General features: G+C 35.4%; 1 protein-coding gene across 1 annotated transcript; it reads left to right on the forward strand.

The window, feature by feature from the left end:
• Positions 1–379: 379 nt before the first annotated feature.
• Positions 380–26,941, forward strand: LOC113751256 (DNA-directed RNA polymerase I subunit 2). Its single transcript, XM_027295193.1, has 27 exons — positions 380–713; positions 824–906; positions 1,033–1,152; positions 2,110–2,186; positions 2,345–2,408; positions 2,608–2,678; positions 2,947–3,024; positions 3,116–3,161; positions 3,691–3,871; positions 3,960–4,012; positions 4,222–4,295; positions 4,495–4,612; positions 9,320–9,404; positions 11,258–11,373; positions 13,694–13,821; positions 13,951–14,030; positions 17,406–17,647; positions 17,717–17,881; positions 18,024–18,188; positions 18,269–18,343; positions 20,083–20,186; positions 20,260–20,335; positions 22,533–22,661; positions 22,732–22,872; positions 23,571–23,783; positions 25,172–25,426; positions 26,079–26,941. Exons 1-27 carry the CDS (start codon positions 494–496, stop codon positions 26,490–26,492), a joined length of 3,573 nt encoding a protein of 1,190 aa, XP_027150994.1. The 5' UTR covers positions 380–493; the 3' UTR covers positions 26,493–26,941.
• The last annotated feature ends 760 nt before the right edge of the window (positions 26,942–27,701 follow it).

A 27,701-nucleotide genomic window follows, 5' to 3' on the forward strand; every position in this document is an offset into this window, starting at 1 on the left:
TGAGTATCTTTTCTTTTCATTTGTTTTCAACTCCCAAACAAAAGAAAACTACTTACCTTCTTTTCTTTTTTAAAACTCTCAAACAACTTAGATAGAAACTTGGATCCTTTCTCATCCTTTCTTTTCTTTTCTAACTTCTCTTTTCCCTTCTTTTCTTTTCTATTCTAAACTCCCGAACTAATAAAAAGGTTTTCTTATTAGAAATAAGAAAACCGTTTTAATTCTGTAGATGCCCGTAAGGATTGTCAAAATTGAAAACTGCGGTTCTAAATTAGATCACCGCAAAACAAAGAGGGCCTTAATTGCAATTTCCTGAACTATAAATTGATTTAATTTTCCCCCCTCGAACCTTAAACCCCTAAAACCCCCTCTCCTTCAACGAGCCTCCTTCAACCGCCCTCTCCACCGTCACCGCCGCCGTTCCCCCAAATTCCCCACCGCCAAAGTCACCTGAAACGTCCTCACTTTCCTCCGCCAGCTCCCTACGATCAAAATGAGTGGTGACGATAACGATAACGAGAGTAATTATGCCTATGGCAAGAGGACTCTGGCGCCGCACTTATTGAAGGAGAAAGACTATTCGGCATTGGAGGAGCTGTTTCGCCACCACATCGAGTCTTTCGACCATATGGTTGAATATGGAATCGAGACTATGCTACTCAATATAAAGCCTGTTCAAGTTTTCCACCCGCTTTCCAATCAAAAGCTTAGAAATATCCTTTTTTATCATTTAATTACTGGTTTTTCTTCTTTGTTGTGACTATTGTTTGAGAAAAAATTGAATTTGTCTGAGCATGATTTGGCTTCTTAACTGATACCATACTTTGGTTTGGAAAACCGGAAATATTTCCACCGCAAACTGAACGTCAGTTAAGGACAATGAAGGATGCTTTATATCCATTTGAGGTACAATTTGAAGATTATTTTTATTTTTTTCCCAAAAAAGGATTTTTGTGATATATATATATATATATATATATATATATATACGTATATATATGTATTGATGTTGAATTTGCCACTTTTTTTCAGTGCAGACAAGCTAAAATATCATATACTGGGACGTTCATGATGGACATCTGCTTTCAATATGGTGATGGAGCTGTCATACGAGAAAAATTCAATTTTGGGCAGTTCCCGATTATGTTGAAGGTCAATGGCCTTTTACATTATTTTTTGAACTTTAGAGGTGGCTAATTTTGTAGTTTAGAACCGTTAATTGTTTGTATATGTGACATGTTTAGTAGTGAATAAAGACACCAAACTGTGAGATAATTTAAGATTAGGCAATAAAAAAAAGAAGCTAGTTGTCCACTGATGAACTGATTTCAGACTATTCATGCAGTAAAACTGCTTTCTTTATTGCAGAACAAAGAACAATGGCATAAGTATGGCCCATGCTTCATTATTTACTTTTACCATACATCACTTATCATATTTGAAGTCCCCTTTAGTTGGCTTATGTAATCCCAACCTTGATGAAGATGATCAACCTTCTTTGTATTGGATTTGAAATGCATATAATTCCTCTCAAATCTTCGCGGAAGATGATGGAACTTGAGAGTGGAAAGTATCGAACCTTACTCCATTAAGGTAAAAAAAAATTGATATAAGATAGGTTATCTGTAGTAATTCGATATTTAGGTCTATTTAGGCCAAGTATATGATGAATCTTTTTTGTCAGCAATTTTTATTTTGATAAGCTCGTTAGTTCAACTCTTTGATGCCCAATTATGGAAGTTAATTGGGTAAGCTGTGCCGTGAACCACTGGAAGTTTTAAAAAGAATAAGTAAATTTGAATGATCATGAGACTGTGATTTCTCATCTATAACACGTTGAAGTTCACCATTTGGAAAGGAAGGATCTCATGCAAGTTGTACTTACATTGTCAGAGATGGTATTCGTTGGCAGAATTCAAAGATTTAAGTGGCATTACTGAGTAAACTTTGACTTCCATGCTACGGAGTTCAGCTGCAACATATGTGTTCAGTGCATGCCATGCTATATTAATGTGAAAGTTTTCATCGTATGTGATATTTAGCTAACTACTGACTATTCTTTGTATTTCTTTGTTGTCTCATATTGGACTCTGGTTATGCCTTGTGCAGTCAAAACTTTGTTACCTGAGGAATCTTCCTCCCAAAAAACTAGTTTCTCTCAAAGAGGAGCAGTCAGAAATGGGTGGGTAAGTGTGCTAATGATTTCTCTAGTGTGCTCTTGGCTGATGATTGCCTCGTGTTTTTGATATACTTGACATGATTTTTCAACCAGCTTAATTTATTAATAATATATTGAATATATAATCTGCATTTGAATGTAATGTAGTTTTATTTCTTTTATCAGATACTTCATTTTGAATGGGCTTGAAAGAGTTGTTCGACTTCTGATTTTGCCAAAGCGAAACTATGTAAGTAGGGCATTTATGGTGTTAATAGAGCAGGTTTTAGTAGATTCTTTTAAGGAAACAGCTCAGATTCAAGGTTGATTTGCAATTTGACAATTATATAAAAGACTTTTAATTTTTAATGGAAATGAAACATTTTCTTGATGTTACTTTTTTTTTATTATTCTAATAATTCATCTTGGGTTCCATGTCTAATTTCCAGCCTACGAGTATGGTACGAAATTCATTTCGTGAACGGCGAGAAGGATACACTGATAAAGCTGTTGTCATAAGGTTTGTTTTGAGTTAAGGCTTTTTTTTCTTCCCTCCCCTTGATTGACATAATTATTTGATAGTACGATAATTACTTGTAGTTCTACATTACTTGTATGCATTTTGAGCTGGTATGCTGAAGTCACAATGCATGATATCACTTGTACAAGATGTATAGTTCCTATCAGTTAAGAAAACCAAACACTGCTTCAAAAGTAGCTCTATACTTGTGTCTCAGCATCTGAGCTCCTTATTTTATTAACAGTATTCCCCTCTTTCTTATTTCCAGATGTGTTAGAGAGGACCAATCAGCAGTGTCACTGAGACTTTATTATCTTAGTAACGGAAGTGCCAGACTTGCCTTCTGGTGAGGATTGTTTCTGAAATTTCATGGAAGTTATTCAGGGACAGTGGAAAAAAAAAGGTCCTGGCTAATGTTACCATTTGTACCATTGTAGGATACAAGGAAGGGAATACATGCTTCCTGTTGGTGTTATGCTAAAGGTATTTTTCACTATCATCTTTATATCTATGCATGCTTCTCATACTTGATGCATAATCTGAGTGACACGCTTTGTAGAATGTCTTTCTTATCTGCTAAGGGAAAATGGCCACGCTCACCTTCTATTCCACTAATTATGTTTAAGAGTGAAAATAAATGATAGAATGGCTGTAAGAGAAGTTAATGATACATTGGTAAATTCCAGTGCTGCTAATACATAGATGAGGATAAAGGTGTTTGTAGAATATTGGATAAAATCGATTCTCTGGAAATTCTACTTATTTGTAGGACAATTTTGATGGTTTCAGGATTAATTTTAATGTATCACTAGTAGATTTATTTTAGATTCATATTCTTTTAGCTTGAAAAGCATTTTCTGTTATTAACAGTGAGATTGGTCACAGCTCTATAGAATAGCAAGTCTTTTTAGGCTTTAAGATACTTGTGATTTTAGGATTTACTAGGCCTTATTTTTCTCTATCTACTTTGTGGGTTTCTTGCTTACTGCACATCTGATGTTATTCCTTGTAGGCATTAGCTGACACCACAGACCATGAAATCTTTGCGTGCTTGACGTCTTGTTATGATGATAATTACGATTGCGTAAAAGGCTCTGTTGGCTCCCAGCTTGTTGGAGAACGAGCAAAAATTATTCTTGATGAGGTTCAGGACCTGTCTCTTTTTACTCATAAACAGTGCCTGCAACACATCGGTGCGTAGTGGTTCTGTCCATTGGTACTAATAATTGCTTAAAGTTCTCTTTTTTTGCATCATGCATTATGAATCTCATCATTTTTCAGGGGAACACTTTCAACCTGTTATGATTGGACTGGAGAATGAAAGTCCCTCTGTTGTAAGTCCATCTTTTTTTTTTTTTTTTAGGTCTTAGACAGTTTTATGTCCTAATTTTTATTGAGAATGATTCTCATGAGTTCTTAATCAGCTTTTGTTATCTGGATATGCGGATTGTCAGAAGTATATTCGGTTGTTTGTTTGGTTAACTTCTAGTTGTTGGTCTCTACCTTATTCTGTGTAATGGTTCTTTACCTCTCCTTTTTGCAGGTTGCTGCTGCTGTTTTGAAGGACTACATATTTGTTCATCTTGATAACAATCATGACAAATTCAACTTGCTCATGTTAGTTCGTTTTCTCTGTTTGTGAGTGACTGTGTGCATGTGTTGATAGAGTGTGTTTGTCTCCCTTTGTCTCTGTCTTTGTAGACGCATGCACACCTATATATATATATATGTGTATGTATGTATGTATGTATGTATATTTGTCATATGCATATCACGTTAAGCCTTGATATACGTTTTTTCATCTTCTTCTCTCTAGATTTATGGTGCAGAAGCTTTTTTCTCTGGTAGATCATACTTCTATGCCAGACAATCCAGATTCTTTGCAAAATCATGAAGTTTTGTTGCCTGGTCACTTGATCACCATTTACCTCAAGGTCCAGCTCTGAACACTTCTCATTTTTACATTATAGAAGGGTTAAATGTTGTTGTGATTGCTTTAATGAACACTTCTAGAATTTATGGCTACAATTTGTGGTAACTCTTTAAAAAGAAGAGTGGTACATGTGATTTATTTGACATATAGATTTTGATGCAGATGATTAAGAAATTATCTAAAAAATGGACCATATTTCTCTGTTGAATAAGCTAATTGTTGATAATCAAATCCTGCTTTTTAAGATTTTCATCCTGCTCCTGGCCTTTTGCCCTGTCACAAGTTGGTTTTCAAGTGGTGATAGTTGAGGACTATTATCATTTTATTACTGCTGTATCTGTTGGACCAGGGGCTTGACAAGAAATGGATTAGGTTTATCATACTCTAACTTAATCATCCCCCTCTTTCATTTAGTAAATGTCTCTCCACATGGTTAGTTTTGGATTACGTCCCGTTGGTTGCCAAATTCCAGGTTGCATGGCAAGAAAATGCTTTTCAAATGAAACCATTTTGCCCAAGGGACCTCTAGAAATCTTGGTTGAGATGGCAGTGTCATTTGAAGGTCCACCATAACCAATGTATTGTGTAAAAGGAAACCGATATCATGAATAAGGTATAGTTTGCAGTAAAGGCCTTTTACCTTTGCTGCCTTATGAAGAGAGGTTGCTTTGTTTATTCTAAAATTTCTAAGATGAAACTTTATGTGGAAATGAAGCTACCTTATACTTACACCAAACTACCAAAGTTTTCTATCAAAGTGCATTCATGTTATTTTCTACTCTTGAGGTTGCAGATGTAGAAACTTTATGATAAACTGGTTTGTTAATTTGCATTCTACTCTAGTCTTGTTCAGGAAATCCTCCTTTAAAAAATTTTTAAAAGTCGATCTGGCAAAAAATAAAAAAAAACAGTATAATGGATCCGAGAATGGACTTGCAAGCAAGACAATATTCCTGAGCCAAGCCTTCTTCATATCCCTATGAACTAAATTTCGGACTGGAGAATTGCAAATCTTTCTCAAGTGTTGTGCTTTCATTAGTTTTCCTGTTGCCTACCTCCTCTGTCTGCGTGTCTCTTTTTTCCATTTTCAGTTGGGGTTTGGGTTGGGAATCATAGGTGGTTGGGCATTAATGAAATTCACTATCGCTGTGGAAATGGGAGGAGACAGAAGGCAAATTTATGATACTTATTTAAAAGTGGCAAAATGCATTGCATGAAAATTGGTAAACCTGTGGTAGGTTGCTTGTAGTAGACCATGGTGTTTGGTTATTATGTTGATTTATCGTGGTGCAGGTTCTTACTTTAAAAATAGTAGTAGCAGACTAATACTTGCACAGTCAGGACTTCTAGTGAGAGGCACAATCTATCTAGTGCAACAAGATTAAAGTTTTTAAAAGGCAGTTTTTAGTTTTGTGCATTAATATACAAGCAAGAGATAACACCCTAACAAAACCTACTAAAATTTCCATAGATGTTTGACAGTGTTTCTTCAAGCGGTAGGATATATTAGTTCCTGGGCATCTAAGACAGCAATTTTACAGTAAAGGAAAACAAGCAAGGGCTCAGTTAGTGCTCAAAACTGTCTTGCAGTTGTTCCTTTTGGCTTTAAGAAAGCAATGAGGGCAGAGTGAGAGCTCAAATCTGTTTTGCTGTTGTTCCTTTTGGATTTTGTTTGGGATATGAACCAAGAAAGTCTGGGTGTTACATCTCGAATGTACGGTATATCATCTCACTTTTGGAGAGGCGCAGATGGAAATGTTTTATTCTTGGGTTTTTCACCTGTTAAGCCCCTTGAAGCATGGTTTATTATGTCTTGCTCGAGTTTGTCTTGGAGAGATTTTAGGGCATGACTGGAAAACAAAGTGATAGAGGGTGTAAATCTGCTCTTGGCTTTACACCGCTTAAAGTCCTGGAAAGTATGCTGTATTATGTCTTGCTAGGGCATGACTAGGATCGCAAGAGGAGTGAGGTGGGTTGCAAGCTTAAACTCAATCAACCCTACTTATGGATTAGTACAGCTGTAAGTAGTTTTGTTTTGTAATTCAAATTTTGACTACCTAATCTTCTAGGTTTCCTAAACCTTTATTTCATTGATAGTCATTAATGAAATAGACAACACATAGGGGATCAAAGACCTAAAGATGTAATTCACCAAGCAGCTTGGCTGGCTAGCAATTGAGAGTTCATAGATTGCATATTTGTAACATGCATGTGTACTTAGTTAACAAACCATGCAATCACAACTAGACATGCATTTCTCTCAACATTGAAACATCTTAATTTGTTTTTGGGTCTCTCGAGAACATACGCAGCACCATCTGATGCAGGATGAATTTTTTTAAAATTAGCAGGATAGGGTCTACTTCCATTATAATCAAGGCAAGGATAATGAAGCAATTAGATTAGGATTCTTAGGAATAGTTAGAGACGTGAATTAGATTAAATCCTATCTCACATATGCATTTCTAGAAGTATGCAGACTTATCATGTGTAATTTTGTTTGACATCTGATGAAAGATTTGTTGTTGTTAGTTCTTCAATTAGAACTACTAAGGGTGTGTGCTGAACCAGCCCCTTTATCAAGAGATTTTTATTGGTTTATCCTAAAAACCAAACCTTTGATCATGGGTTAAAAGGGATTTTCCATTTCTTGTGCTTCCACCTGTGACACCATTTATATAGTGCAATTGCCACGATAAGAAGAAACACCAAATCTCACGTAATCCAGTTGCCGAGTTTTGGTAGCTACAGACAACTATTTTGAAAAATTCTTTTATGACCAACTCTTGAATCTAGCTCATACTCTTTGTTCTCTTTTACATGTAGCAGACCAGGTTGAGCTACCAAAGTCAACATATATCTGGATAATAATTATCTATAAATGTATTAGTAGATTGAGAAAAACTGCATTGTCTTTTAGTCTTGTGCAAAAGAGTAGTAAAACAATAATTCCTCAACAGCCAAAACTTGTCAATTATGGAGAAATTTATGTACTTGACAATTAGGTTAGAGAGGGGTATGATTTTCTTTAAAGGCACCGTTTAGTTTGAAGGAAATGAAGGGAAAGGAGGAAAGGATACCAATGGTAAAGAAAGGAGAGGAGAGTGATTTTCATCTATCTTGTTTGGATTAAGTATGGAAGGAAAAGAAAGGAAATACTGAATTTTTGTTTGGATTGAAGAAGAAAAAGAAAGGAAAGAAAAAGATTCAAGTGTTAATTTATTGGACAAGACAGGGAAAAATGATCTTTAAAAAAAAATTTAATTATTTCAACTAATTTAGTTTCATTTCGCCATAACTCAACAAAACTAGACCCTTCCCTCCCTATCGTTTCCTTTCCCTCCTCAAAAATGAATCCAAACAACAAAAATCAAATCTTTCCAATTCCTTGCCTTTTCTTTCCCTCCCATTCCCTCAATCCAAACAATGCCTTGGGGTCTCCTTTCCCCCAAAACACAGGTCATATATATAATCAGTTCATTTATTGCTGGGAGAAATCTCGTGCTATTTTGTGGTAAATTATGACCTTGTGTGTGTCATGTAGCCTCAAATTCATCTTCTTTAACACTTGTACGAATATGCTTAACAAAAAAAATTGTAGAAATATAATAAAATTTAAAATGTCAATGCTATTAAGATGTTGGCTATTGATGTTTTAAAGACATAATTAAGGTCTTGTATTGGATGTTGTTTATAGTCCTAGCAATCAAAATGGGAGGATGAGTGGGTTTAACAAGTACAAAAATAATTCCACATCTGATTGAGATTTTATAAGTGCAGAATTAGCTTCACTAAAACAAACATTTTTTCTAAATCTTGTCCGTACTTTATGTGATTGTTCATCAGGTCATAATGGTAGATGTTTCATATGCTAGTCTTATCCACCTTCCCCCACAAGAAAAAGAGAACAACAAAACCAGAGTGTATGAATTTGTTAAAAATTTCCTTCTATCGCGTCACCCTCCTCATTCCCCATTGTCCAGAGTGTAGAAACCTCACCCTGTGGAAGGTAAAATTTCTCCAGATAAAAAAGAAATGAGAAATAAACCAAAACTGGACTTGTTAAAGTGAAGGAATCAACAAATGATCAAGAAAAAGTTGTGTAAAAATTATAGCTGTGACTATAATCATGATCCAGAAAAGGAGAAACTAGTCAACCGAAATTGGACTCAATGAAAGTAGAGGAATGATCAAGAGACTTATACTTAAAAAAGTTCCAAAAAAGAAACAAGGTAAAAAAGGAAAGCACTCACATCTGATTTGAGTGGCCATCTTTGTATTCTACCTAGTGGATAATCCAGGTCTACAAATTTACCCAAGAGTCTGCCGCCTTTTGGCTATAATACCATGATCGGTAGCCCGTCAAACTATACGTTTATTACTATTGCAAAGTGGCTTTCTCAAATTTTAAAATTTAGGCTCCCACATTTTAACTGGCGCTCCAAATTTGAAGTTGTCTTTCCTACTATTTCAATGTTTATGATGTCAATGGTCTAACTTCTAATTTAATTTGGACATCCTTATGTTGTTTGATCTTTTCTTTTTTTCCCTCGTTGCATAGCATGTATTTTTCTGCATAAATTACGTTGTTTGGGTTCAAGCAAATTCCCCCCGATAAGGGTATTGTTAATTTTTAGTGGATTACCACAATATTCAGCAAAATGGATTATCAAACTCTATTTTTGTTATTTGTGTTACCTTTTTTCAGGAAAAGCTACAAGAGTGGTTGCTCAAGACGAAAAATCTCCTTCAAGATGAAGCTAATAACAGCAATAAATTTGACATCAACAGCTGTATGTTACTATTATGATTCTCAAATTATGCTTTTTTCCATGGTCATCTAAAAATCAATAAGATTGAAACTTCCTCTGTTATCCTGAAGTAACAATATTTAACATGCTTTTTTTTGGCGATTGGGTTGATATGCTTTTCTTCTTTTTCAGTTTGAAGTTCATAGTGAATGAACATATGTTGTTATTTGTAGGTTATGATTATTGATTAATAAACTATACCAGAAACAGTGATCTGGAGAATATGTACTTGGAACTTATGATAAAGGACAGGAAAGGCAGAAGGAGAAACAAGATGAAAAGCAAGCCGTAATGTTTTGCAGAGGAGACAGGAAAGAGGGCAACTTCATGTAAAAGAAATTAGACGACGTCAACATTGCATCAATCTTAGAAACAAATATTCACAATTCTTAAAGACCTTTAGTTTTCTAGATCCTGATTGTGTTCCTTCTAGGGGAAAAAAGGTTAAGAAACTTGCAAAGTTAATTGACTAACTAAATAATTAGCTAATTGAATGAGAAAATAGTGATTTTATAGTCAATACATTATTGAATATTTCCTAACAGTTAAGAAAGTAGTTGCAAAACATCTTATCAAATTGAAATACTAGTTGTATTAGATTGTTATTCGTGTTAAAGAATTCTATCACCTGAATTCACATATAGATTGAACTAGGCAAAAGTTAGACATTTGGAAAGGCAAATAAAGATCAAGCCTGTTGGGTTACAGGAGGTTTGCTATAACATAGGGCAGAACTATAATAGAGCTGATGGAAACATCAAATCTTGAAGATTTGACTTGATATGCTGTACAAACTTGCCCAACAATTGGGTATCACATTAAGGAACTAATTTGGTGTTTCAATTGATGAAAGAATAGAAAGTGTTACTGTTGTATCTTCTTTTTGGGTGGCTATCACTTCCTTACTTAGGTCTTTTTGTATATTGTAGTGCTGAGAGCTGGGGTGCCGTCTCATTTTTTAAATAGTAATTGTTTGGTGATGAATAAATCTGCATATCAGAGATAGAGGAAGGATCTGATAAGTTTCATTAGGTACGCTTCCACCTTGCATTACAAGTGGGAAAATAAGTCGGTAGTACAGAAAATACTCTAAGCTGAATTTTCTCCTTCCTTTTCAGTAAATACTTTCCTTGTGTTTGTTAGATCCTGTATTCTGGGCCTGCTAAATTTGGCCATGTAGGTGTGTAAAATAGGTGTGTTTTTTGTCCCTCTAAATTTTCCGATTGCTTCTCCAGCCTTTTTTTAGTTCATGTATCTCTTTGTGAAACCATAATGCACCAAAGCATGTAAAAGAAGTAGCCTCAATTATTAGCAAATGGTTTTTGGAGGACATTAAGATAGTAGCATTAACAAAGTTAAAGTTCAGGGAGAGAGAAATGAAGACAATGGAGTGTTTGGTGATTATGAGAGTAGGGATTAGGATATAGCGAAGATCCAGGATGATAAAGCAGCAGATAGACTGCATTTAATGTCTATCATGTTTACCATATAGTGCTTGGGTAAAATTTTTGTTTTGTTAATTCAAACTTGTTAGCATTCCAAAAACTGCTGTACTGATATAAACTGTATTTTCCTTGAATTACTGACCTAAGAATATTTCTGCATAATTACCTTTTTATTATATACATTTTATTGGTTTTAGGTCCATAGATTACTAAATGAATAGGATGGTTGAAGACATTATTTGGCACTTATATTGATGACGCTTGCAAAATTGAGTTTTTGCGTATTTAATCGTTAATTTGGGGGTGCATTGGAAGCACAAAGGAGGATATCTTCATAATCTAGACATCTAACCAGCAGAATTGATCTCTTTTCTGCTTTGGCTATTGCAGTAGCTGACATCAAGAAGCTTATCGAAAAAAATTCTCCTAAACAGATCAGCTCAGCTATTGATAACATGCTGAAGACCGGAACACTGCTTACCCAATCTGGGCTGGATTTGCAGCAGGTATTTACATACTACTGGTCTTCTCATCATTTTTTCGGAGTAGTCCTGGGGGCAAAGTTGATTGTTGGGGTGCTATCTTCTGTATGTTGCTTAGAGTTTTGCTTGATTTTACGAAGTATAGAAGTAATTCTGGCAATTCAATTTGCTGTTTAAATTATCTCTATTGTGTTGTTGAATTCCCACTTTGTTTGATAGATAAATATATATGAGGAGCAACTACTGTTGTTTGGCACAGGATACTGTTTTCCTGTCTTTCTTTCATTAGATGAGATTTAACAGTATCTAGTGGATTGGGCTTCCTTTTTTTTTTTCTAGTTAAAGATTAATGCCAATACATTTTAACCTCCAATATGATCCAACATTATCCTGAACTTAAATAACATTCTCTTTCTAAAATTTGGAAATTATATAAAAGGTAAATCAGTGATGTGGCCATGAAAGCCTTGTTAGTTCTGGGTTGCTAACTTGTTAAGAACAATGCTTGTCTACTTCCCTTCTTGGTGATTCTTTTTACATATTGAAAATCTAAGTGGATCCAAGTAGTGTAAGGGCAAGAGAAAATATGTATGGGAGAAACCCTTCTCTGCCTTTTTCTGTTGAAAGATTTGTTCCACTACAGTATGACAGGAAGCCTGACGCTAGATGACACTAGAACTTTGATCTGGATAGGAAACTAACTAGGAAAGCTAGCCCTAGCAATAAAAAACTTAAAGCCCTATAGTGAATATGGGTTATCAACAGGCACGGTAGTAGCAAAAGAATCTATTCCACTCAATTCAAATCAAACAAGCTAGTTACCCGAAAAATTGTCAATAAAGTCTTCTGGTGGGTACCCTTTTTTGTTCATTTATTTGTGGACCTCATTCATGGTTGATTCTCCAAGTAGACCTACTTTGTTAGAAATCCTTAGTTTTTTCTTTGTTTTTGGGGAATCTAGATGGATGCTTTTTGACCAGTTACTGTGCAACATCTATTTTCCCATTGCATTGGAGAAAGTTGGAGGCTACTAGAATTGTTTTCATATTAGCTGAGCTGTACCTAGGATAGTTGTTAAGAACGTGATAAAGTACCTTTTTCCTTTCTTTTTGGTGTAATCAGAAATAGAAATTTTGTTTGTTTTGATTGCACATGGTCTGATGATCCATATCAGCAGGATTCATGTATTATGGTCTTTAAATGGTTACTATTGTGAGAGATCACCATTACAAGGAGTATAACACAGATTATCAAAAATGATAAAAGGCAATGTATTACATGGTGCTTTTCTTTTTGTTGTTGTGAGGACAGGCCTAGGCCTCTCCTGCACGTGGAAAATTTTGTGTATCCATCTGTTCTTGGCCATAGTAGAGTCAGCTCACTATCTAGCCATCTAGCAGTGAGTCAATGTTGGAGAAAAGGAATTTTTGTTTCTCCTCTCTCTCTCTCTCTCTTATGGTTGCCGTAGAACTTCTTCAAGAACTTGAGACTTAAAGTTAACAGTTGCTGAGTGACTAGGGCTAATAACCTCTTAGAGCAAGAAGAAAAGATAGAGGAGCATCGGTATATGTGATAGTGATATGCTGTGAAAAGATAGATCTTACGTATGATTTGTAGAACAACATTAGTACTGACTATTGTACCAATTCTCCGAAGAAAATATGATATTTACTGTGTAGTCACCAAAATATGCCATAAATACCAAAAAAAGAACAATTGAGCTTGCTCATGACTGTAACAACATATATGACGAAAGATACATTTGAGATTGTATGTTAACAAAAAAAGGCGTATCTTCTTTAATAATTCAAATACCTTGGAAACTAATGCCTTCTCATATATATTGGCTCAACACAATGAAAACTAGAATATTCTGTAGATGGATAAGCTACAACTATAATACTAGTCCAACAACTTAGACTTTCAAACAGGCATGTTAATGAAAATATGCTGGAGACTTATATCTCTTGGTTTCTTCATCAAACTATATTTTACTTCTCATTGCATGAAAATATGCATCTATATTGCATCAAAGATTGGTTTCTTTATCCTAGATTATGTGGAAGCATGGTTGTGACACATTTTATGGCTTCTTGGATATTTGATATTTGCTTTTAAAATTGTTTTATTGATCTGAGATGTCATGAATGCTTTTGTCAAGCTTCAGCTTTTCTGAAGCTGAAGTTATTATCTTCACATTTTGTGTTTTTATAGAAAGACCACTGCTGGTCTCAATTTTGGATTCTGATCCAAGAGCAGCAACAAATCACCATATGCATTTTGTTCTTGTTGTTCTACCTTGAAATTTTTGGATCTAATCTATCAATAATGTTTTGATTGTTAGAGAGCTGGTATGACAGTTCAGGCAGAGAGGCTAAATTTTCTCCGATTCCTTTCACACTTTCGAGCTGTACATCGAGGCTCTGCATTTGCTGGTCTTCGCACTACAACTGTGCGGAAACTGCTTCCTGAGTGGGTTTTCTTTCTGTTGATTCATATTTTGCTTGAAATTGTTATTCACTTTGAGGTTTTCGCTGTGCACGTATGTTTCCCTGTCTTTCTGCTTTTCACTCATTGTTTGGACCCTTTGATAATTTACAGATCCTGGGGTTTTCTCTGCCCTGTTCACACACCTGATGGGGAGCCCTGTGGTTTACTGAACCATATGTCTTCTTCTTGCCGTAAGTTGGTCTCCTCTGCTTATTGATCTCCAAAGCAGATTTTTATGCTCGTTTATTATATTTGTTTAATTGAGAAAATCAAGCTGGCACTGATGCTTAAAAAGATGGGAAATTTTTAACTTTCCCTATTTCCTAAATGGTCATGGCTGATCTCTAGCAAGTGCTGGGTTTGCACATGTTATGGATAATTCACAATGTGTCATAAACACGATAGATTATGAAGAAATTGTTCGAGAAATCAAAAAAATGGTTGACATTTGTTAAATAGATATGATACTGATGGATCAGCTGGGCTTCTGATGAAGAGAGAATATCACTCTGTTGGTTTGGTCAACGTATTCAAGGTTTTGGTGATTCAAGATTACCAAGGATATACTCTCTAGTGATGTCACATGTGGATTGTTTTGAGTTAACTCATGCATGTCTTGTCAAAAAAAGAAAAGAAGAGAAAAGGGGGGAAAAAAACTCGTACATGTGGCTTAAATTTTGAATTTGGCCTGAAACCACTTGAAGACGTATGATATTTCAGTTTGCTTTGGTTGCAGAAATCTGATTGCATGTTACAAAAATAGTGAAAACTGTTCTGCGGAAAGAACAATGGAGATCATGTGTGTTTTGCAGGAGCGTTCTGGCTAGAGAATGCTGAGAAAATGGAGACACACACCTTCTTTTCCATGGCTCCTTCATTAGCGTACAAGATTTTTAGTTTTAACTTGAAGGCCATGCGTACCTTAGAAATCTATCAAAGTTGATAACTCTTAACTCATGGCTCATACGCTCCTAACTCAAATATAATATATTTTTTGTTTTGTGAATCGAGTTATTGATAAGGTTGTGTAAAAGAGTCAAGCCTATATGGTACAATCCATTTTGTTGTGCTTATTGGATATAAAGCAGACAAATACCAAACATGTTTTCTGGCCTTGCAAATGACAGCCTGTAAATATATGATGCAGCTGGTGCTTTTGACTTCAGTAGTTTACTACACTTGGAACCTGAATTGATACAGAGTACGCTGAAACAGGGAAAAGGGAAAGTGAGTATCACACCAAGTAAACAAGGGAAACCTGAATTGGGAAACAGAGAAAATAGATGCTAAGTATAACACCAAGTAAATAAGAAAATAGATGCTAAGTATAACACCAAGAAAATAGATGCTAAGTATAGTCCTAGGGAAATTGATTTTCACCAAATTGAGAACTCAATTGTCTGTGAAAAATCCTCTTATAGTGAGCTCCATGTCCTTTTTATATTCTAGGGGCACATGTGTTGGCCATTAGTTGTTATTACTTTGGGTGAAGTTATTTTGTAGAGTATATCATTATTGTGTAGTTAGTTTAAAGAGCTTCTGTCTTTAGTATTTGACTTGAAGAATTTTAGTAAGACAAGTGACTATGTAGTCTGACAATCTTCAAGTGGTCAAATTGAACAACTGCATATGCTATCTTGACATAGCAATACTGAAAGGTCAACTTGTTAAGGCTTGGAGCTCTGAAAGCAAACACAGGTTGAAAATAAAGAGCTTAGATTTAGTGGGAATTCAAGTAAGGTCTTAAATTTCTGCATTACTGCATAAAAAATTATTTGTGGCCCATCTCATTTAATTAATTCTCTTAAAAAGACAAGCAAGGAAATCCATTTGGGCCTTGAATTTCTTTTGGTATTATTTGTACTTCTTTGGTGCAATGAAAATTTCTTTGAGATTCATATATGTGGGAAATATGTTTCTAAAATATATTTTAATAGAATAAGATTGAAGGAGGTTTATGTCTTCTAAATTGCTTGCTTTAGAATATGATAGGAGGCTAGGAAAGCGAGAATCATATGATACTTGGTTGACATTTGAAGAATTGGCCTGTTATAATAGTTAAGACAATGCCTCATTAAAATCTTAAAAGATAAAAAGATGTTCAGGGAAAGGTCATAAGAAGGTAAGTATAGAGCATATGATGATTTGTGCTCTAAGTAAGTTTTGGCAAGAAAACCATGTAAGGATAATGTCTTTCAACTCAATTACAAGTAGCACCTGAAGTTTGGCCAACCAATACCTAGCATTTTTAGCTGCTATATTTTGTAATTGCTGTGCTTTAACTTTCTAAGATTTTATATACTATTTGTTGTCAAGCTCTGTAAAATTTAACTGTCAATCCCACAAAACTAATCTGCAACATATTAGAATATCATTATGCTTTAGTCCTAAAAGATTTTGAGAGTTCCATGTTCATTTAATTTACTAATCTTGTCCAACTCTTTGCCCACTTGTCCACCATTGCAGATATGTAGCTTCCTACCTCCATCTCAACTTCCATCCTTCCTTCTTATGTTGAAAGGTATAAAATAACAAACACAATAAAATCCGTATAGTCCATCAAATGAATGAGACCTGTCACTGGACTGATTTCCAATTGCCTCCTAATGGGCACTCAAAAACTTAGAAGATATGCCTCTTAATAGGCTGTTTATTATGCATTATGTTTAGATACAGTCAGGCACGTCACATCTGATTAGCCTGGTGAAAGTTAAAGAATCGTAGCATTACTTCTTAGACTTAAAAATGCTTTTCTTTCTGTATATAATTTGAAAAAAAGTAAAGTGATAAATGTAAAAGCATTTAGCAAAATGTCTCCTAACTGGTGCTAGGCAATTAAAAGGGATTTCTTTAGTTGTCTGCAAACATTTCAGTAATCAGTTAATGATGTTATTCTGGAGTCCTTGCTCGCAATCTCTTAGCACCCCTCTTCTGTCAACTGGCATTCCGAACCCATTGATTAAAAGCTCTAATGTAGCCTTGGTACTTAAACAGATTGGGTGCCAGAAGCTAAAGTGGAGAGTCATGCCTTAAATAAGGATGTAAAGCATATGAGCCCCACTGAAAAATGTAAGATGTACAAAATGCATGGATCTATTCCATTCTAGTTAATATCAAGAACCAGGCTATCTCCAAGAATGTAGGAGGTGAATAAATTGCCATTTGGTGCATGGGTAAAGATGCATAAAATTTCTTCTACTCTTTAGTCTTTATTGAAGGATCTAGTAATACTTAAATAGAATTTGCTGAAACAGTCATATGACATCACAGGTCAAAGCAAAGAATGAAACTTGTGAGCAGTCATAATTGATATAGGATCCTAGTAACTAGACATTTTCAACAACGAGATATTCTCAACAAAGATTAGGTTGGTATACATATGATACTGGCTGTGTTGTGTGTGTGTGTATTCTGGCCTGTGATTTTGCTTCTCAGAAGATGTCATTTGAATTTGTGTGAATTGCCAAGATGTAGGTTTTGTGCCTAACAAGAAACGTGGAATGCTTGCAAACTTGATAGCTGTATTTTTCATGGTTAAATTATAATGGAATGTAACATTTTGCCAGGTATCACTTCATACTACGATAACAAGGGAAATGTCAGAGACTTCCTGAAAACTAGGATGTCAATTCTGAGTGTTCTTGTTGGTGTTGGAATGACACCCTCGCTGCCAAAGCTTGTGCAGGCTGGTCCTCCTAAAGTTCTTTCTGTTCTTTTAGATGGTCGTGTTGTTGGTTCAATACCATCTGACCTAGTTGAAAAGGCGGTCACACACATGCGAAGATTAAAATTGTCAGCAACAGCACAGGTATGTTCTGTTGCTTTATGTTTCAAAATTAGTTTTTAAATCAGTACTTATAATGTACGGAAATAATAGATTCCTGAGGATCTCGAGGTGGGATATGTTCCTTTGAGCATGTGTGGGGCATACCCTGGCTTATTCCTGTTCACATCTCCTTCAAGATTTGTTCGTCCAGTCAGAAATATCTCGATCCCTCCTGAAGAGGGCAACATGGTTGAACTTATCGGACCCTTTGAACAGGTAGTTATAATTGCCAATAGGTACTTCAGCCTACTTGTGCATCTGTAACTACATAAAGATTTTCTGCTATGTACTTAACTCTTGCACTGGATCCATTGTAGTGCGGAATTTTGCCTTCTTATAAGGATACTGCTTTGTGCAGGTCTATATGGAAATAAGCTGTCCTGATGGTGGAGGTGGTGGGAGGAAGAATATGTTTCCTGCAACTCATGAAGAAATTCACCCAACTGGGATATTGAGTGTTGTTGCTAATCTTACACCTTGGTCAGATCACAATCAAAGCCCTCGTAATATGTACCAGTGTCAGGTTTGCCACATGTGGTTCAAACAGTTAATTTGTTTGTATAAGTGCTGCTATTCTTACTATTTATGCTCTATGTCATCTAGATGGGAAAACAAACCATGGGATTCCCTTCTCAAGCATTACACAGTCGTGCTGATCAAAAGCTTTATCATCTTCAGGTTTGTTCTGAAAGTTTTGTCCTTTTGCTTTTTATAGAAAATGGCATTTCCAATAAAATGATTCCTTGGTAGCGGCGGTGCAGAGCAACATTATTATTACTATTATTATTTGGTTGTATTGCTTCCTCCTCATTATCAAATTCTTTTCCTTTCAGTTAGTTTTTAATGGTAATAGATATTCTCACTGTTTCATGCTTAATAAATGTAAAAAAATGTGTAAGACGATTGCTTTAAATTTTTATCTCTGGGTGGTGGAGCAGCTAAAGCAGAAAATGCTGCTATATAGAAGAGCCAAATATGAGCTGTAGGAGTCTTTTTTTTAATTCACTTTGGTCAATAAGAAAAAAGAGAGAAAAAGGAAAAGAGAAACGAAAGGACAATATGGAATAATTCAAAGAGTTGATTTCTCAGTCCCTTCTGGTTCATCCAATTTTACTTCGCTAATTTTTTCCTTTTTCAATGACATTTTTGTTTTAGTGAACAATGAGAAGTATCACAAGAATTCAGGTTAAGTTGATAGGAATAAATAGTATCGTCCTGGTCAAATGATGAGATGATTTCATACTGAATCGTTTCATGATTGTACCAAACAGAACTTATGCTGGGAGGATATAAATGTGGTTGTGGTGGGGTGCCTATCATGGTTAAGAACCTTGATGAATAATGGTATTGTTCATAATACCTGAGTTCTTTTAGATGATACTTTAGTTTATGTTAACTTCATTATTAGGATGGCAATGACTTGGTCTCCCGAAGATCTACTCAAGAAGTGGTCACTTCTAGGTGTGCATCTTCATGAAGCAGTTTTTTCACCCATTAAAGGTGATATTGTTCCATGTATTGCCTTGTTCATCTGTGTGTTTGGAGTCAATCACTTTTTGGAATATGTAATAGGTTGATTGTCTTTCTGCCCCTTGCTTATTAGGTTTTTCCTTGCAAGATTAGGCAATAATTTGATTCAGGATTGCCTTTACTGTTATGATCAATTAAGAATGGGAAATTTTCATATTTAGTTTTCAGTAGGTCTTTGATTATCATTGGCATTGATTGTTGTACACTTGCATTTAGGTTCAGGCACACTGTTTACATTCTAATTTTTTTAAAACAATAAGAATCTCCTATGTGTTGTATTTCATAGTTAACCTGACCTTACTTTTGATGTGGTAAGAAGTCTTGTGATAAATTAACCTGTTTGCGAACAACTATGGAGGTATCCTAAACACAAACATTTAACCAACTCAATGAAACTGTGAGATGGATCAATTTACACTTGCATATCTAGATTGCTGATGTGCCAGCAGTAGCAATAAGTAATATACGTAAAATGGAGGTATAGTGCTATTTGCTTTTTAAACAATTTTCTTAATGGAAACATCTAAAACAATCAAAGAAGGTTCGTTCTTTGATAATTTAGCATGTTACTGTGACTTTGGACAAATATTTATTTGCAAATTACTTTGGAACTGCTGATACAAGTGAGGGAGACATTTATACTTGATATCTGGTGAGATGCGAGTATCATGCAAGATTCTGGGAGACAAGGTGGACAATTTGTCATGTAGCATAAAAGTTAGAGTAGCAAGTTTCGTACTCTTAACAGATTGCTGATCTCCCTTCTGATGACTTGTATAGTTCTCATTTTTGGGGGGTATTTTGATTTCACTTTCCAGTCTTTGAATATATTTTGAATGTGGCTGATTAACCCTTCTTTTGACTCTGCTTGATATTGTGCCTTACAGACTCCTCAAACACCCATTGTACGCACAAAGGCATATGAAAAGTACCACATTGATGAGTTTCCATTAGGAACAAATGCTATTGTGGCAGTTTTGGCTTATTCAGGGTATGAATTATAAACATGTTGAAAATCTGAATTATATATTATAGGTACTTATACTTTTCTTGGTATCCTGTAGATATGATATGGAGGATGCCATGGTCTTGAATAAATCATCTGTGGAACGTGGGATGTTTCATGGTCACATATATCAGGTAGCATGTGGTGCTTGGAGTTTTAGTTTCTTGACTACAATCAGAAAGATGCAGTATGCAATGATCTTTTTATATTGTACTTGTAGTCACTTTAATTTTTGTTTCACTGATTTGTTTGTTGAACATTATCAATCTTCATCTCAACACTTTTGCTTTACATCTAAGATCTTGTCTTAATTTACTGGGGTACTAGGTTTTTATCATCCTGCATCTTTTGCTAAGAGTATTGAGGAACTAACAAACATTTGTTAGTAGTGTTCAGGCTAAAATCGAAGTACTTTTTTTTTTTTTAAGTCATGTAGTCTAATTAGGATTTAATAGAAGTTTGCATAATTGACCCCCAAGAATGTAATTGATGTTGGCTCTGGTCTGGGACTATGGACTGTATCTCCTTTCATTCTGGAATAAGGGAATGTCTTTACATGGTCTGTAGTGCTTCCAATCATGTGAACTATATATGCCAGTATTAGAAGTTTTCAGGTAGGTAAGGCATCATATGCTATGCTAAGTAACTTATGCTTGTTTTTTAGATATCTATGTTAAAGAAATGTGTTTTGGGTCATCTTCTATGTTTTTTGGGCTAAATGTGGGCCATTTCTACTTGTGTGATTACCAAGTCTCTTAAGTTAGCAATTAGAAAGAAGTGGTTGTTACTACCGTATAGCACTTCCCCGAGTGTTTGATAACCGAAAAACGTAATTCAAAATAATTTTAGGCAATGTGTTTGATAACCTAAAAACCATTCAGAGACTCACCTAAACTTTCTTCTTGCACTACAATGAACCAGTGTGCAAGCATTCTAGGGATTAATAAACCATCTTCAGAGGTTTCTGGTTTAGAAACGAAAAGTTGTGTTCTTAAGAGAATGTTTGTTGATGCACTTGTATGAAACATTTCAAGTACTTGCTTGAAATGTTGAATATGAACTGTCTTCTGGTTGGTGAAGTATACAGTCATACATGAGTAATGGAATTGAATCTTGAAATGGGGTTTGATTAAATTAAGTGAAGTTATATCTTCACTAGAAATAAAATTGGAATTAGAATTATTATCTCTAGCTCCAATTAGTATTGCTACTCAAGGTAAGATCACTAAATAAAGGAATCAAGAATGCATCTTACTATCCAAAAACTGCTCAGCAACGGTCGGACAAGTAGGGAATGTTGAGGTGAACTGGAAAGATTGGCTATCCACAACAAGTGATCAATTAACTTCTTGAGTTTTAATTAAAAAAGTTTCTTTGCCGATTACACCAACTTTCTCCTCCCAAGAACACTTGTGTGTCCACTCTACATGTTTGCACATGCTGAAAACACACTGAAAACCATTAGACAAACTCAATATCCAACTGCTAATATTGGAAGACATTATTCACTACAATGGAATCTTCCCTTTGTACCAAAACCTTCTCCAAGTGTGTTTTTTGTCTTCTTCCAAAAGGCGTTATACATCTTCTAATTCATGATACTTGGTAGTGGATGTTTAAGGTGCCTTATGGGAGCACTGGTTTGAATGCACTGAATACTTGCTAACCATGTCGCAGGCATTTGCTGATTTTTTTCTTTTGCTGTTTTACTACAAAACCATCTTTTAGGATGGAAGACGTGGTTCCCCGAGACTGTAGTATAAAGCAGAAAAAAGGAAAATTTTAGATTTGTTTCTCCTAATTAATTTCCTTATATCCATTAAAGTAATACGCATCTACACTACAATAACTGTCAAACTTCATTTTTTGTCTTTCTTCAACTATAGGAATCAAATATCATAGTCTAATTAGCTAATATTGTTGCTTTGTACTTATTGCTTGATTGATTTGTCTTGTTTTCATCTTAAATGACTGGTTTAGGAGGCAAGGAGTGCTACTATTTCAACTTGTCTTCTTGTTTCATTTCAAACCCTTAACAGTATTTAGGACAATTTTGAGTTGTAGTAATTGTTTACTGCAGCTTTAGACTACGATGATATTGTTACATCGTATATGTTGTTAGGGTTATTTCATGCTTGAAAAACATCACCTTCCCTGTCCCCTTGAAAAGAGAGAACTTAAAATAGAATAAACAGAAAGAGATGATCGATGTCTTTCACAAATACTTATTATGCATTTTCATTTCTGATTTGGTTGTGCTAGGTTATTGTTTTTGCTTGATTCACAGCTATCATTTTCTGCTTGTTCACTTCTTTGAGTTCTAATATGCAGACAGAAACAATAGACCTTACTGAACAGAGAAGCAATTCTGGTCGTGGACACAGAATATTTAGAAGAAGCAACCTAGACAAGTCATCTCAGCATCTGGTTGATTCTGACGGTCTTCCATATGTTGGGCAGGTAAAAAATCTTTCTTGCATCAAAACAACTTTCCCATCACCAATTACTGATTCTTTAGCATAAATGCCAGAGGATAAGGCCAAATGAACCATACTGCAGCATCTATAATGAGATAACAAGTTCAACATCAAGCACCAAGTTAAAAGGATCTGAGTCCGTTGTTGTAGACTATGTTGCTGTTGATGTGAAAAACAAGAATAACTTACAGAAGGTGAGTTTTCCTGCTTGTTCTAAATATTAACATGAAATTAATATTATTGTTGGTTCTGAAAGAATGTATGCTAATTTGTTTATGTTTCTAAATATTCACATGAAAAATTTTTTTTGGTTGAACTTATATGTTGCATTTGAAGGTTTTCTACTCCTTTTGTCTTTGACTTTTTGCCCTTGGTCGACTACTCTTTGTCACTCAGGTGTATATATGTGCCAAAGAAAGCAGCTATGTTGATAAGTGAATTCAGATTATCTAATATCTGATAGGAAGTACTTGAGGACTTGTAGTTTGATGATGTGATTAAATTTTATTATGAGTGTTGACGATGTGAATTGTCCTTCTGATTGCTAGATAACCGTTACCTTGGCGGTCACTTTTATTCTTTTTTGCGAGAATGTTTGCTCGTGTATTGCTGTATCTATGCTTGAGAAACATAACATGCAAGAACATGCTTGCATCTTTTATATATATATATAGAGAGAGAGAGACAGAGAGAGAGAGAGAGAGAGAGTTCAATGCAGATTATTTAGCTTTGGTCCTGTTGTTTTGGTTCCTCACCTTTTTACAAAATCATATCATGTTGATCTACTTAGCACAATGCTTTAGCATGCTTTAAATGTTTCTGGCTGCTTTTCTCACATATTTCTTGGAAGTGGCACTGGCTCAATTGGATGTTTTCCCCCTTTCTTTTTCAGGTTAATATACGTTTCCGACGTCCCAGAAATCCTATAATTGGTGATAAATTTAGCAGTAGACATGGCCAGAAAGGTGTATGCTCTCAACTCTGGCCAGATATTGATATGCCATTCGCAGGACTCACTGGAATGCGGCCAGATCTTATTATCAACCCTCATGCTTTTCCGTCAAGAATGACAATTGGGATGCTTTTAGAATCTATTGCTGCTAAGGTAATGCTAGCAAGCTTGCATTATGTTCTCTTCTAGAATAGTGCAAAGTACATAATTTAGCAGAAATACATGTAAGTTGGATATCATCTGTTGATCAAGTTGATGAATCCAAATTATTTGCAATATTGCATAGTGTCTTTTGGACTGCTGACATTGTCATTCAGCCATGACGTGTCAAAGCTTTTCCTAACATTTGTGTTACACAGCGGAGCTTCTTTCTGGTCTTAGCCTAGCACGACCATCTTTTAGAGCCTGTCAGTGGAATGACAAATGCATTAGTAAATTCAGAGTTCTTTTATTTTCTCCCAGCTCTTGAAGCCTGCAGCTCTTTTCCAGGGAATAAACCTATAATCTGCAAAAAAAATATATTATTCGATGTTTGCCAAATAGTATTAATTTTGAATCTTACATATTTTTTGTACTGCTATTTTTACAATTCTAAACTGCTTGTTTCTAATAAATATCGTCCATGAGATATGCAGGCATGTAATACAGAATATTTTTAGCTTTGAAGCTTTTGCATTCCAACTTGGGCGATTATAAATGTCAGAACACAGAGATTTTGAATGTCTGTCCTGCCATAGCTCTTCAAGAGGCCATCATGTGCAGGACTTATCCTCAAAGTAAATCTGGTCTACTAAGATGGGATTCAATTTTTCAAAGTTGAGCCTAAGTTGTATGAGTTACTTCTTCTTTGTCTACAAGATAAAGAGCGAACTTGTACTCTGTTAATAAACTGTCAAACTGCTGGTGGACTTTGGCAGTCTTCTTGGCCTTGGTTGGAGTGCAATGAGCAGTGACTCGTAACGTAGAAGCCTTCTGTTGAGATGTGATTTACTATTGCTGGAAGAAGATAAGGACAACGTCTAGGGTACTTCACCTTCATGCAATTATGGGTCACTTTGGACAGAAAGGATCGACCAGGCTTAGGAAGAACCTCACAGTGCAACTAAAAATTGTTTTCAGGAGCAGCCTTTACTATAGATGATCTTGAAGTGTATGCTTATCTTTTGTATGGTTTTTTGGATCAAGTTCATAGGTATAGATAGGTGTTAATTGTTATGAGTAGGTTAAAAATTTAAAAGAAGGCCCTCCTTCGGCAGAATCATAATGAAGAGTTGATTTTCAACTAAAATTTATTCCTTCCTTTTCTTCTCCTAATCCAATTCATGATGAACTTGTATATTTTGGTCAAGTGCCTGTGGTCGATTAATGCATTTAAACGTTATAATAGTTTTAGCATTCCCATTCTTGTCAATATGGAGCCTTTTATCTTTTATTACACATGAAATTTAATTTAAGCCACTTCCTGTAGTTTGTCTTTCCTTTGATTGTCTGTAACGATTAATCATTGATTTAATAGCTAGCTCATCCCTATCTTGTTATAGGGTGGTGCCTTGCATGGGAAATTTATGGATGCAACTCCTTTTACGAGCTTGCTGAAGAAGGGAAATGAAGGACAGGAGTCTGAATCAAGTTCACTGGTTGATGAACTTGGCTCAATGTTGACTGCTTATGGGTTCAACTACCATGGTTCAGAAGTACTGTACAGTGGAGTTTATGGAACTGAACTAACATGTGAAATATTCATTGGGCCTGTTTATTATCAACGACTCCGACATATGGTATCTGATAAATTTCAGGTATCGTCTTCTGTTAAAAACAATAAGTTAGTAATATATTGGTTCTCTTTGAAAGTTCTGGTGTATTAATGAATTAATTGTTAATGTTTTGTGTTTAGTGTACAAAATCTAGACTTTGGATTTGCCTAGAAAATGCATCTAAGACAAATATTGCTTTCTGTTTTTTGAGTGTTGTCCAAATTCTGCATTTGATGCAGAATGTAACTAGTACCATTTTCCTAAGCTGGCTTGCTTGGTCATGTTCACTACTTGGAAAAATCAGCTTCTTGTCCTTTCTATTGCATGGTAGAATTTGTAGACGAGTTCTTGGCATGTTTTTGACAAAAATCTTAAGAGCTAGCAGTTGCAGTGGCATCTTTGATTTTCTTAGTTACTAACCGTACAAAATCTGATTGTTGAATTTGTCCCACGTTGTCAGTTTACGTGGGTGTAATAGGGGATTGATTTGAATGATATGCACAAAATAAAGTAACTAACGTTGTGGAAAATTGATCTGCTTCTCGGTGAGTTTCCAACAGTGTTTGGCTTTTGCATGGTGACTTCCTCACATTCTCGTGGCTTTATCTATATATGCTCTTTGTGTATAATTCCTTTGCATTTGGGCGGTTATAGACATAGTTGTTACGTTGAACTTGCTCCTTTCTTTTCTCAGGTACGGTCTACTGGAACGGTAGATCAAATAACCAGACAACCTATTAAAGGAAGGAAGCGTGGTGGGGGTATCCGGTTTGGGGAAATGGAAAGAGATTCCCTTCTTGCCCATGGTGCAGCATATCTGTTGCATGACAGGCTTCATATTAGTTCTGATCATCACGTTGCTGATGTGTGCTCTATTTGCGGAAGCCTCTTGACAACATCACTCATCCCAACAAAGCAACGAGCAATCCGGGAGATCATTGGTCTGCCACCCGGTAGGATCCCCAAAAAAGTCATGTGTGTTGCTTGCCAGACAAGTAAGGGAATGGAGACAGTTGCAATGCCTTATGTCTTTCGATATTTAGCAGCAGAGTTGGCAGCCATGAATATAAAAATGACCCTACAGTTGAGTAGTGGAGCAGAAGCTTAATAACCATTTGATTGGAAATTTGGCAACAAAACCTGCTTGAGTAAGACAGGTGGGAGTGTGCCATCCATAATGCAGAAAGACTATCTCGAAAGTTTCCAATCGGGCAATAAGCTGGTGCGCACCAGGGGGATTGTTGGTAGCAGCCTTTTGACAGCACACTACTGGGTTACAGGCTGTCAGAGTTGAGATGGCTTATCTGCAAATTTTGGGTCGATAAAATGTTATAAGAGCGGATTTCTTCTTGTTTGTACTGCAACATCTCATTATATTGTATTTAATAAAAATTATCGCATTGTATTATTTGTCTCATTTGAGTAGGTTTAGCTGTTCAACCTTTGTTCCTTGGATACTGATTCCAAGTTTGTAATATGTTTGACTTGATAGCTCTTCCAATGAAAGAACAAAAGGAGATTTGAGATATTGTATAAAGAAATAATTGATTATTAGTTTCCCGCTTTCTCGGCATAACAAGTCACGCACAAGGTTATATTTTATATATGAGCCTAACAAGCTCATGCATTACATTTCCTGACAATGCCAAATTAATGTATTTGGGAGGTGGATAGTTAGTATATATGTCTGATAATATACAGTACAGGAATTTGTGTCCGGTAGCAATTTTGGCTCATTCGTGTTTTTAAGCATGGGAGAGCTGAGTGTCAATGGGACAGTGAATGGTGAAAATGCAGTTTGTAGATTAATGTTATGTGAGATGTATTTGAGAAATAAAATCACATTAGAAATTACCAAATATGATTACAATAAGTACGCAATGACTGATTTTTTTTTTTTGCACTAACTGGCCTATGTATATATGTTTATCAATGGAAATCAATAAAAATTAGGAGATTATATATCAATCTATCAACTGAACATACATATATACGTGAAAAAAAGGTGTGTTAGATGAGAAAATGAAGGATGCTGATGGACCAAGATCTTGCACTGAGAAAGGATGCTGAAAGACCCAAGGAGGCAGGTGGTGGTGCATATTGCCAAAAGCAACCCTTGTAAAAGATTGAGAGTTGTAGTAGACAAGAAATAATGCACTAGCTCCGAATTTTGATTTAAAAACATGAGCCTATAATGCAGAATCCAAAGTAGGAGAAAAGGTTGAATTCAATTTCTAATTGAGAGAAATGTAAGCAAACAAAAGCAAATGATACCTCTTGATAGTTTCCAAGGGGCATCACAATAGAAAACATTCTT

Source organism: Coffea eugenioides, chromosome 11 (genome assembly GCF_003713205.1).
Source record: "Coffea eugenioides isolate CCC68of chromosome 11, Ceug_1.0, whole genome shotgun sequence".
In the NCBI taxonomy this organism is placed as follows: Eukaryota; Viridiplantae; Streptophyta; class Magnoliopsida; order Gentianales; family Rubiaceae; genus Coffea; species Coffea eugenioides.

Excerpts from the sequence above, each read along its gene's own strand:
- LOC113751256 (XM_027295193.1), top strand. The coding sequence starts at position 494 with ATGAGTGGTGACGATAACGATAACGAGAGTAATTATGCCTATGGCAAG. Across the intron at positions 2,187-2,344 it reads GAGCAGTCAGAAATGGGTGG|ATACTTCATTTTGAATGGGC; the intron begins GTAAGTGTGCTA and ends TTCTTTTATCAG. Across the intron at positions 9,405-11,257 it reads TAAATTTGACATCAACAGCT|TAGCTGACATCAAGAAGCTT; the intron begins GTATGTTACTAT and ends TGGCTATTGCAG.